At 34.7% G+C, this 12,573-nt stretch overlaps 2 protein-coding genes across 2 annotated transcripts; one reads left to right on the top strand and one right to left on the bottom strand.

Annotated features, from left to right (window-relative positions):
- Positions 1-2,084: 2,084 nt before the first annotated feature.
- On the top strand, positions 2,085-7,730 carry LOC144552097 (cell division control protein 6 homolog). The gene is made up of 17 exons (XM_078300199.1): positions 2,085-2,272; positions 2,369-2,474; positions 2,875-3,095; positions 3,476-3,550; positions 3,635-3,732; positions 3,884-3,990; positions 4,206-4,265; positions 4,396-4,469; positions 4,845-4,895; positions 5,171-5,220; positions 5,638-5,701; positions 5,903-5,992; positions 6,223-6,288; positions 6,663-6,767; positions 6,959-7,048; positions 7,131-7,293; positions 7,552-7,730. Exons 1-16 carry the CDS (start codon positions 2,117-2,119, stop codon positions 7,170-7,172), a joined length of 1,455 nt encoding a protein of 484 aa, XP_078156325.1. The 5' UTR covers positions 2,085-2,116; the 3' UTR covers positions 7,173-7,293; positions 7,552-7,730.
- Positions 7,731-9,440: 1,710 nt separating this feature from the next.
- LOC144552096 (U1 small nuclear ribonucleoprotein C-1-like) lies at positions 9,441-11,700 on the bottom strand. The gene is made up of 5 exons (XM_078300198.1): positions 11,548-11,700; positions 11,387-11,428; positions 10,857-10,943; positions 10,451-10,586; positions 9,441-9,977 (listed from the first exon to the last, which is right to left on the bottom strand). Exons 1-5 carry the CDS (start codon positions 11,596-11,598, stop codon positions 9,805-9,807), a joined length of 489 nt encoding a protein of 162 aa, XP_078156324.1. The 5' UTR covers positions 11,599-11,700; the 3' UTR covers positions 9,441-9,804.
- Positions 11,701-12,573: the final 873 nt, after the last annotated feature.

The following is a 12,573-nucleotide window of genomic DNA, read 5'->3' as shown; positions in this document are numbered from 1 at the left end:
TTTCAGCACCAAATTGCCCCCCAGTGGGGTAGTAAACTTTTTTTTAGATCTTAATATTTTCATTTAAATAATTTTGTGGAGTTTTTGTTTTCTTGTTTAGGGTGTATGTTAAAGAATAAAACATTTGATATATTGATCAGTGATGTCGTAACTCTTTATAACTTTGACTTGATTTGTAAGTTTGATATCATAAGTCTAAAGATAACACTAATTAAGGACCTGACATTGATTCTTAATAATTTATTTTATTTAAATATACACACGGAAATTTGGTTAGATTGCCTCAATGATGTCAACTTTTTTTTTTTAGATCTTAATATTTTCATTTAAATAATTTTTAGAACAAGATTATGAAATCATAAATATAACTACTAATTTTTTATTCCAAACAGGATGCTTTCGATGATTTTTGAATCATAAATATAATCATAATTCATGCTTTCAATGATTTTTAAATCATAAATATAACCATAATTCATGGAAAACATCAACAAAAAAGTTTAGAACATGATTGTGAAATCTAAGAGGAGACGGTTTTGAATTTTGAAAATAATAATAATTACCGTGTAAATCACATATATTGAACAATCATAGATAATTTCAATGATCTTTGAATAATAAATCGTAATCCATTAAAAAAAATAAACAAACACACATAATAAATAGTAAATACATTTTAAAGTTATGGTCATTTAGAGAGCACTTATCATGGGATCATCCCCGGGTATTCGATGGAATTAGAATTGAAAAAAAACATCGTTTAGTGTCTCAAAAATTCAGTTTAATTTTTCTATCAGCGGTAGACATGGAATGACCGATATTAATTTTTTTCGAAAGCTTAAAAGATTATTTAAGAATTAACCATATAATTATTTTAAAATGCATTTACTGTTTATCGTATGCGTTTGATTATTCAAGCAAATGATACATGTTAACAATAATCAAATAATTCAATTATTCTCTAAAAAAAAAAAAAAGAAATTAACCGCCCCACTAGCGGGTGGTTTGGTCCAGTTGAGCAGTTAGGGCATTTATAAAAAAAAAAAATTGAGGACACATTCATTAATTTCATTTGTTTTTAGAATATTAATGAAAAAATCGGTACTAGTTAGATCTTGTATAAGGAGCAGATTTGGTACTGGTTAGATCTTGTGCAAGCTGCATATTTTGCTCTATAAATATTAAGAGGACACTAATATTAATATGAAGTTATAATTGTTTTAAAAAACTAATAATTAAACTGATTAATTCACCGGTTCGACTATTGAACCGTTGACTTGAAATTTTAGTGGATCATCAATATCTGATTCAGTTCGGATAACATGGATAAATTGATAAGCTAAGCGCCAACCCAAAGCATAAATCAATTTCATTTCCCGGGCATCCTCTATTCCTCTCTCGTGACTCGTGAGTCGTGACGGCCCAAACTAGATGAATGGCGGGAGCCCCAAAATCTACTTCCCGCGCGCTCCCAATCCCTCGCCTCTTTTTCTCTACTTCCATGCGGGATGCGCCTCTCCCCCTCTTATATCTTATAAACTCTCTCTCTCTCTCTCTCTCTCTCTCTCTCTCTGTTAATTTGTCGCCTTTAATAAAAAAAAGTAAATAAATCTGTCGCTCCTAATTTTCTCCCCTGCGCTGCGCGTAGCTCTCCCTCAAATTTTCTAAATAATCATTATCAATTTTGCTGAGGCTCTGACTGAAATCGCTCTCCTCTCTCTCAAGTATCTGAAGTCGGAAGCAACTTCGACTCTCTCTCTCCGCTGAAGCAATAAAGGTCAGAAATCAATGAGGTGAATTACCACAGTAGGAGAAGTGCAAAACTAGTTCTAATTGAACTGGTTTCGATTCATGCTCCCTCTATTATTTTCCAATTTGGTATTTTTTTTGTTTTCTAATTTGTAATTGGATGAAAGTTTGAAATTTCAAATTAGGTTTAAATTAGAAGTTAAAGAGAATTGTAATTTGTAAATTTGGAATTAATTATAGTTATATTTAGGGTTTAATTTGTAACCGATTAGTTAATGGGTTTGAACCCGATAAGCTATTTAAACCCGATTCTTGCCCCCCTTCTGGCAGAAATCCTGCGTCCGCCCCTGGGCCTGAGCCTCTCACAATGCCTACACTAAGAAGCGCATCAAGAGGCCTTCAATCGCCTAAGAAGAGATCAGAATCTGACTCAACAACACCTACAAAGAAGAGATCTAGTCCAAGATCTAAAGAAACAGATACGTTGGTATGTTCAAGCCCAGCCTCACCTCCATCCGATGATGTCAGTCGATGAATCTTTTAGATCTTGATCTCGTCAATAGTTTTTCTTTTTTTGGTTCCCATGTAATTTCTGGATTTGATTTCATTGACTCTGCAGGTGTTTGGGAAGGTCGCAAAATGCAAGATAATATCTTCCCCAAGATCTTCTAGAAAAAGATTGTACGGCGACGAACCAACACAGGGAAACAGATGGAATCCGAAAGGTAAATTTATATTTAATGCTGGGGTTAGGGACTTAGGTGTGCTTCGTCTAATTGATCTGGATTTTGGAAACAAAAAACTTGCAGGCTCTAATGAATTAATTCATCCCAAGTCAGCAACTTGTTGAACAGTTCGTAGTTAAGGAATAAATAAGCACACAGCAGAATCAGATAAATATCGGAGAATAAAAAAATTGAAGAATGTGAATTACTGCCATTTTTTGAGATGATTAAGACGCATTTTGTACACAGTCTTCATGAATTATCCGTAATAACACAGCAAAAACTGTAGCAAGTGAAAGTATAACAGTGTTTCCTCAATTTTCTTAGTTATTTAGGAATTCTAAAATTAATTTTGGACCTGGTTAATAAGCGCCACTAAATGATTTCCTTTTTACTTTAGATCCAGCACAAATGAAAGCGGTTAAGGAAGCATTGCACTTGGCTACTGTACCAACCAGTGTTGCTTGCCGAGTGGGAGAGCAGAATAAAATTTTTGACCTTTGCAAGGAACATTTTGAAAAAGAGAGAGCTGCCAGTTTGTATGTTTGTGGTTGTCCTGGCACAGGAAAGACACTCTCTCTTGAGAAAGTTAAGAACAAACTACTCACATGGTCAAAGGAGGTATTTTACCACAATTTTGCACTTCCTTTTTCTTAAGTTTGTATTCCAGTAAAGAGGGAATCCAACCTTAGCCCAGCAAAACCTCAATATTAGGTACCCCTGCAAGAGAAAAAATATCAAACATTTCCCTTAGCTTCCTATAAATGCCCAGATTCTGACCTTTTTTGTTTTTTCTACCCTAGATAAATTAGTGAGAAAAGAAGGGTAGCATGGGTATTTTCAGAGCAAGGAGGGGTAGAAGTTCTTTTTACCATGTTTATCGGTTCCTTACTATGTGGGGTTGGAAATAAGTATGGTCTTTGAACTTTCATAATGGTCAACATACCACTACCAGTGTGTATTTTTTATAGTTTCTAATGTATTTTGTTGGTTCTCCGTAGATGGGGTATGAAGAGCCAGATTCATTATCAATCAACTGCACTTCTTTAACTAGTACTTCTGAGATTTTCAGCAAGGTAGTTACCTGATATAATATAATATTGTTTTGTTCCACCACTAAATAGATTGTTATTTTTGCTGATTTTCTATTTCAAATTCAGATTCTTCAAATGTTCAAAAAGACATGCAATGGTCTTACGCCCCTCCAGCGACTGCAACATATTTTCTCTCAAAAGCAATCTTCACCACGTAGAATGATGTGAGAAACATGTTCATCTCTATCTTTCCAAATCTTTATGCTCAAAGTATCTGGTTCAGCTAGCCTCAACCAATTATCTGCATAACAAAATGATTATAAATAATGTACTAATATTTACAAGTAAGCAAATTGAATTGATTGCTTGTGACAGGTTGATCATAGTAGACGAGATGGATTACTTGATAACAAGAGATCGGTCGGTTCTTCATGATCTTTTCATGCTTACTACTCTTCCTTTTTCTCGATGCATACTAATAGGTAAGATATTTTGAGGATTTTATCTATAACGGGCTCAACTAAATTGACATGAAAAACAACAACCATGATTTGTTAGTTACCCCAAAAAGGATAATCGGAGTCCATAGTGCCAAAATTGAATGTTTGTTTATATTGTGAATAGACAAAAGTAGGTGTAATTGGTAATAAAAGGCCTTTTGTCCCATTTTCAAGTTCTGAGAGTGAGTTGTGTACAGGAATAGCAAATGCAATCGACTTGGCTGATAGGTTTCTTCCAAAACTTGCATCGCTAAATTGTAAGAAACTATTCTTTCTTTCTATCATTATCTGTTCTATTGTAAATGCTACATTCTTTGTGTGAGGTTCAAGGTGTTCCATTTTATTATAGGAAACTGATAACAATATGCATATTTGCACTTTTCTCAGGTAAGCCCCCTGTAATAACTTTCCGTGCTTACAATAAAGACCAAATATACGAGATCATTCAAGAAAGGCTAAAGGTACTCATCGTTCTATCTTACTGTTTTACTGCTTAGCTGAACACTCCTGACACCCCAGTTCTTAGTAAAGGAAAGGTTGTTTTTGCTGCCGTATACATGTGATAATCCAGCAGAGCTATTTATATTAATTTGCTTGATTGGTGGACTTGACTTTGCTGAACAACTTTATAAATGAAAATTTAGGTAGAAATAATCAAGTAAAAACCTCTTCAATCAAAAATCACTTTTATTAATTACCGATTAACATGATTATTCCTGACAAGTACCAGGATAAATCTGACATGGACTTGTATTTTAGCCTGTGTAATAAGCTAATCTACTAAGCTTAATACTATGGTGCCTGGACTTTGAACTGATATATCATAAAATTTTCAGGGTCTTGGATATGATGTCTTTGATGCTTTGGCTCTAGAATATTGTGCCAGAGTAAGTCTATACTTGCATTGATTTTTTCCCTTTTCAAATACTTGAATCTTGATGATAAATTTTGAGCTTCTTGTAACAAATGTTTGAATGCTTGACACTTTTGATATAAGGATTTTATATAATCCTTTTGCTGCTTGGTGCATTTGACTTGCTTGTAAATTTTCTTATTTTTTTGTTTATTCCTTTGAGCTGAGCACATATGATTTTAATAATACCAGTGAAGGTTTTAGAAATTTTCTTTATTCATTTTAAGCATGACTTTTGTTGTTCCTCAGAAAGTAGCAGCTGCCTCTGGAGATATGAGAAAAGCACTTGCTGTTTGTAGGTAAATTACTATTATTGTATATTTTCTTCTTGATCATTTAGACTTCACCCTTCATCGTAATAATTTGACCCCTTGAAGTATCAATTAATTCTAGGGAATCCTGTCAAACACCAAAGTTAATCCTTGTAAAAAAGCTGACTTGTGATGTCAAAAAAGAAAGCTGACTACATGTAGCAAGTAATATTTCTAAATTCAATCCATGACTTGCAGCTTATGTTCAAAAAGAGAGAAAAAAAAGTCAATCTTTGGTTGGTGTTTTCAAGTCTGAAAGGTTTGCATAATAACTAATGTGTATAGAGATCAGTTGTCAAACCGACCTGAAATTAGTTTTAGTTGATTAGTTAATCAATTGACTGCATGCTTCTAATTTAAGTTAATGAGTTTTCTATTATTTGTTAATTGATATTTTCTTTGCAGGAGTGCTGTAGAACTTCTTGAAGCAGATTTAAGGGATTCTTGTGAGCTTCAGGAATTTCACACCGTAAGTGTCATCTTACTTTCTGCACCACATCAATGTCCCCTGAAATTATAAAAGAAATTCCAATTAATCTCGAGTAAGGATGTCCATAATAGCCATTGCTGATATACTTAGTGGCCCAAAGTCAATGTTGAAGCTGCAAAGTAGGCCTGGACCCATGCTTAAAGTTCTGTCCCGAACTTCTAATATGTTTTCTGTTTGTAGGTAACATTTGATCACATGGATAAAGCTTTATCGAAGGCATTCAAGCCTAAAATTGTAGATACTATTCTATCTCTTCCACTACACCAGCAGGTAACAAAAATTAAATAGATTGTATTTAAGACACGATAATATATTAGCTTAATCAAATTGAAACTTTGTAATTAAGTGTTGCAGTTCTTTTTTCATTATAAATATAATATAAGTTAGGGCGTTGACCCCTATCTATTTAAAAAAATATATAAAGCAGAGTGTTGCAGTTACCAGCATGCTTGAGCCTGTAATAAGGAGTGCTGATGTACGCGTGATTTTTGCATATGCAGATAATTTTATATGCAATTGTCAACCTATTTAGCCAAAGTAAGAAGAGCTCTACTACTGTAGGAGAGGTATGCTCCACTGATTTATTCTGTACTCTTTTTTTTATTCTCCCAGTGATTGATGTAAATGATACTTTTTTGGTCTGAGGCTAGGAGCATTTACTGGTACAGTACTTGTATAAGGGCCAGTGTGAATGATAGGTTGGCTTATTTTTCCTTTTGTTCACAGGCTTCTCTGATTTATAGTTCCAGTGGTGAGTAAATGTGCCTGTCCTCCAACCAAAACCATTAATTGATGACTTGTTGTGCATCAACAGTTATTTTAAAGAACAAAGTTATCTAGATGCCTTGGACTGTATGCATGAACAACATGGCTGGGAACAGTTGGAATCAGTAATCTTTCAGCAGCACTCATAATTTCTTACATGTTTTATCATAAACAGCTTAACAGGACTTATAATGAAACATGGAGATCTATCCATAGAAACAAAAGGACAGCTATTGGTGCAGTGGAATTCACCAACATGTGTCAAGGACTTAGTGATCAGGTTTTAATCTTTGAAAATATAAAAATGTGAATGAGTTACCTTTGTTGCTTTTAATATCAAATAACTTTTTGAAATGAATTTTCTTGTCCCCATGATGGAGAGAAAAAGGAAAGGGTGCACACAGTTACATTTTTTTAGCGTACAGGTTATTTTGAGGATTAACAATAGATGTCTTTTGTTTTGATTTGCAGGGGCTATTAAAACTGGGACAATCCAAAGAAGAGAAGTCAAGGAGAATAGCTTTAACTGTTGATAGTTCTGATATAGCTTATGCTTTCAAGGTTCCATCTATATTTGCAAAGTAACCTTCTCTACGATGTATTTGGCTATGGAGCATCAGGGCTAATATTCTCTGTAATGCAGGGAAATCGGTTCTTTCAAGATTGCAAAAACTCAGAAGAGTGAAATTTCGGACGGAGAAACCTAAATTTTTTCAGAAAATGAGGAAAAATAAAAGATTTACTTTTTAACAACAGTAATTTATGGGTTCATTTTAACCCTCAGCATGCTGTGCTCTGCTAATTAGGTATGTCTTTAGTTACTTGACTATCTTGGTATGATTCTTTTCATTTTGTGCAGAGGTGCCATGCTTTCCCAGTTAATGCATTTACAAAGCTGATAGAAAGCCCAAACTAAACATACTGACAAAAAAAAAGCATACTGACAAAAAATATGGAACAATTTTGCACTAGTATCCTGCTGGCAGGCAAGTGATCACCTTGTATCAATGATATAGGGCTGTATTAAAGTTTATTAAATTTTGACATGATTGTCATTGCATCAGGTGCTTCTGAGAAAGGTTGCACAAGCAGATGGCAAGGTACAGCTGGTTTGGCTGCTCCTGTAACAATTTATTTTTTGTCGATACTAGATGAAAATGAAATTGAAGAAAATAGAAAGTTTTGTTTTAGGCTCAAGAACAGTGCAAAATGTTTGTATCTATCAATGGATTAATTCCTCAATCCCTCTGTTGTTTCTGTAGTGGGGGACATTTTGTACCTCTACTAAAGTAAGTGTTGGTCTGTCCAAGTGGCTTAGCCCTAGGATAAAAATATTAACAGTTTAAATTTCATCAAAATATTGAAAGTACAAATTTCACCCAAATTGATAAAAATTCTAATATAATATTTTTTTTATAAAAAATAAATATAGTAATATTAAATTTTCTAGTCGATGAGTAAAGTTATCGCTGACTTCGTAGGTCAATTCTATTAAAAGTACGTATTCGCTTCTGTAACAATTTCAGTGTTCATTCATTCTAATGAATCTAATGAATCTAATCGCAGACTTGAAGAAAATAGAAAGTTTTCTCAAGTCACAGTAGGTGCTAGGTCAATTAAAGTTGTAATATTGAAGAATCATTCGCTTCTCATTTTGGTCCTCGTAAGTTTTCTATTAAATTAGTCCACAGTTGAGGTCTTATTTCCATACCATCATGATATGTACATTGCACGTATTGCTTTAGCAGGTATAATATGTAGGGGTGTCAATGGTACCTTTTTAGCCGTTTACCTGACCCGTATCGTATTCGATAAGGCGGGTATGGGTAAGTTTTTTTTTTCGTTAGCTTATTGGGTATGGGTATGGATAAGAATTTTTTTTCGTTAAATAAATGGGTAAGGGTATGGGTAATGACTATTTCGTACCCGTTACCCTATAGGGTAATTATAAAATTCAAATATATATTCAATTCAATTTCCAACTCACTTAAATGTATATTTAATTCAATTTCTAACCCACTTAAATGTATATTTGTGTTTTTGAAGTTTTATTCTTTATAAAAAATAATTTAATTGGAATTGATTGCATATTTATTTTATTTTTTTATTAGAAATGCAATTATATATGTGTTAAAATGAATGAGTTTTTGATGTTTAATTTGTAAAATATAATAAAACTAATTATTATACTAGTATTATCCATTATTCACCCGCTACCGTTTCGTTACCCGATAATATTAACGGGTAAGGGTAGGGTAGGGTAAGATCAATTTTTAATGGGTATGGGTAGGGTATGGGTAAGGTCAATTTTAATGGGTATGGGTGTGAAAATGTCTCCACCCGACCCGTACCGTACCCATTGACACCCCTAATAATATGGCATAGTTGTTACCACAGTGACAAATGAATTATTTGGGTTCGGTTCGGCGAGATTAAAAATTTGTTATTCGGGTATAATTCAAGAATGATTTGGAATTATTCGGACCAAAGACCTCAGTTCTTCAAGATAGCAAAAAAAAAAAATGTTATGGGAAAAATTAACGAATAATTCAAAAAATTCAGAAAAAATTCGTAAAATTTGCGAATTATTTTTGTTTAATTCAATCAAAGTTCGGTCAACCGAATAATTAGGCATTCGGTTCGACATCACCAAAAAAAAATATTAGGATTTAATTTGACAGACGATGGCATCTGTGTGACCATATCTAAAATGAATGTTTACATGCACGTCAATAAGTACTGGAACAGATTATGATTCCACCCATGGTCTTGACTCTTGAGCAGTGTAAACTACAAAGGCCAATTTGGTACACTTCCAAATTCTAAATTCGGAGCTTAAAAGCTTTTATCAACCAAAAATTTTAGTGTGTTTCAATTTACTCGACAAAAAGTACTAACAAAGTCGGACCTGTCAAGATTGTGCAACTATGAGAGTGTTGAGAAAACACCTGAATAGCCAAGGAGAGAGAACCACAATAACTAAATATCAATTATACATAACTTTTGCCTGATCTAAAATTGCAACATAAGCTTCATTGTCTTCAAGCCACTCAAAAGAGCTCTATAAAGTATAAATGGTACGAGATTCATGCATCCGTCCATATTCACTCTCGAGCCCTCTCCCAGAACTAGTCTAGGTAGATTTCAATTTATAGCTCCTCAAATTAACCATATCACACGGTAACGTCGGTAAGCCATCTAATAGTAAAAAATGAGACATACAAAATCAACTCCAGGAGGAGGTGATTCCTGAGCCCTCTCCCACATACAAAATAAGACATGCAAATGTTATCTAACAGTTTTAACAAAGAACCACCCTACAAAGTGCTTGGAGGAGGACCTCCTTGTGGGCCAGGAGGTGCGGCAGAACCTGTTTGTGGTGCTGGCCGATACATCACCGGTACAGGTATAGGAGGCCGAGGGAGACTAGACATTTGCATTGGCATGGATGTGGCACCTGGTGGCATAGTTGGATATCCGCCAGGATAGCCTGATTGATTTGACAAAGTGATATGAATTACTACAAAATATTATATAATATCCCTACACACAAGTGATCCGACTTCACAAGTGATTCTCTACGTGCAATGCCAAATGGAAGTTTTTTTAAGGAAAAAAAAAAGATACCAATAAATATTAATACAGAAGAAGTACACAATAATATTTACGTTTTAAGTTTCACCTCAATTCATACTAATAGTAAGCAATGCAAATCTACATCATTCATGAAGGGACCAAACCTAAAGATACCTTCAAACACTGACAGTAGAGACCACCCTGAATAAATGACCCAAATAATTCCAAAACAAAACAGAAAAGATAACAAAAGAAAAAATGGTTTCAGTACATGTTCTTTCAGTTATTGACCTTTGGGTAAGAAAATGAGGTCACTAACAATTAGGTTTCTCTTTCCGAATTTCTTGTTTCAGAGAATACTTTCTGAAGATTTTTTTTGCATATTACCTGCAGCACCGACTGTTGGGGTAGACAAGATAGGAGGTCTCATGCCGGGAATAAACGGCATAGACATCATAGGCAAACGGGGCCTTGGAATAGCTCCTGGTAGAGAGAGAAGGTGCTGATTGAATTGTGCACCGACCTGCTCATGTAATCAACAAGCCATTTTTTTTTGGTTAATCCAGTAGGCATCAATAACTTGTATTTGTTAAATGAAATATGCAAAATTTTGATCTGAGACAAATAAATTTGGACCAAATCTAAATTATGTTTAACCAATTGGTAAATCAGTAATAATCAAGCTGATCTTAAGAAAGCTTCATTAGGAATGCTTGGCTATTGTTCTTATATCAATTTCATTCCAGCGTTGAAATTTTGTGTTAAGAAATCTTGTGGCCTGGAAAGCAGCTACCTGACCTAGATGCTCTTTGATCCTCTGGTCAATTAGGCTCTGCGTCTGCTGCTCCTCAAATTGCTGGTAGTAGCTCCTTACATTTGCCTGTTATGCGCAATTGTAATGTGTAGAGATGCATAGAACGTGCAGAGATAGAAAAACATAGATTGGCTGCATCTAGACTGTAGAATCAACATGGTAACACAATGCATTGATTGGTAACAACCCCTTTATCAATCACATAAACAAACAACCTTTTCTTTTCTTTGTTGGGGTCAAAGAATGGGAGGCAGTATCAAGCGCTCTTAACATTGAGTCCATAAAAAAAAAGCAATGAACAAGACAACTGAATCATGAACAGGCCAAGGCCAATTTACTGGTCTGATCTGATCAGTACTGCAAAGTTCTGATGTCATCGACAATATTGAATAATCCACGGAACCATTTTATTTTACCAGGTGGACCTAGGACCAATACAAAACAGTTTAGCTTCCATATGAAAATATTGGGTTACATTACTAAATCAATTGTTTGATAGAAAATGGTACCTTGTGCTTGTACCCAGCATTATGTTGCTTTCTGACAGAGGGCTGCTCCAAATCAAATTAAAAATTAGTCAAATACTACGAAGTGGAGTTTATTGTTGAACAAATGTTAAGATTTAAGAATAATTGAATATGAAAAGAAAGGAAATTAAAGAAAGGCACACTGAATCGTGGGTCAGATAAGTGTCGCAGTAGTCGCAATAACACCGAGGCATGGTGGTAAAGGGAAAAGGGAGCGAGCGAATGGAGATCTCTAATCTCGATAAATTATGACAAGTAAAGTACGAGTGGGGAGAAAGATTCAGAGAAATTGTTGAAAGGCGGCGACCGGCGAAAGTGTGATTTGAGTGTTTTTTTTGGAAAATCTTAACCGTTCAAATACCTTGTGCTTCTGCACGAATTTTAGAGCATAAATAATACGGAAGCCCCCGTTCCATCCTCTGAGATATCTCATATTTTGCGTGACTTTTTGGAAAATCTTAACCGTTACAATACGTTCAGCGCGAATCTAAAAGCTCAAATAATACTGGCCCCCTACGTCACCCCGAATAGACACCGGACACGTCGGTCACGCAAAATATGAGATATCTCAGAGGGTACGCACTCCTCTAAATTTGGACCGGCTATACCTTAATGGGCCGTTTGATTGTGAGACTAAATTAAAATACTTAATTCCGAAATAAAAATGTCTTCAAATCCGAACAGAAATTAAAATTTCACGTGAGATGAGATTAAACAAAAAACTGATTGAACAACTCATCTGATGGAGTAGCCAATTTGCGAAATGATGTTCGATTAGTCGTATTAAATGAATTAGGTACTAAACTGTGATATTGGGTCTTCAGATGTTGTCGATTGCTTTCAGTTTGTATCGGTAATTATCAATATAAAATACTTGTATTTCCTGTGCCCTGGCAATGTTTGATGAATTGCTACTCAGTGGCAGAACACTGTAGAGACTAGGGGTGTGCTCCACAAATCTTATAAGAGAGGGAAGGGAGGGGACATGAGGGTGTGGGGATGGAAGGGAGGGCGATAATTTATAGTCTTTTACTTGCTCCAGTAAAAGACACGGAAGGAAAGGAAGTTGGATACAATTTGTTATTTTGTCTTCTACTTTATGTAAATATGACTATTTTGCCCTTACATTACATTCAAAACAATCACAGAAGAGATAAAACAAAGTGGAA

Source organism: Carex rostrata, chromosome 3 (genome assembly GCF_964058835.1).
Source record: "Carex rostrata chromosome 3, lpCarRost1.2, whole genome shotgun sequence".
NCBI classification, from domain to species: Eukaryota; Viridiplantae; Streptophyta; class Magnoliopsida; order Poales; family Cyperaceae; genus Carex; species Carex rostrata.
The sequence above is the reverse complement of the archived record's forward strand: the minus strand, read 5'-3'. Positions and strand labels throughout refer to the sequence as shown.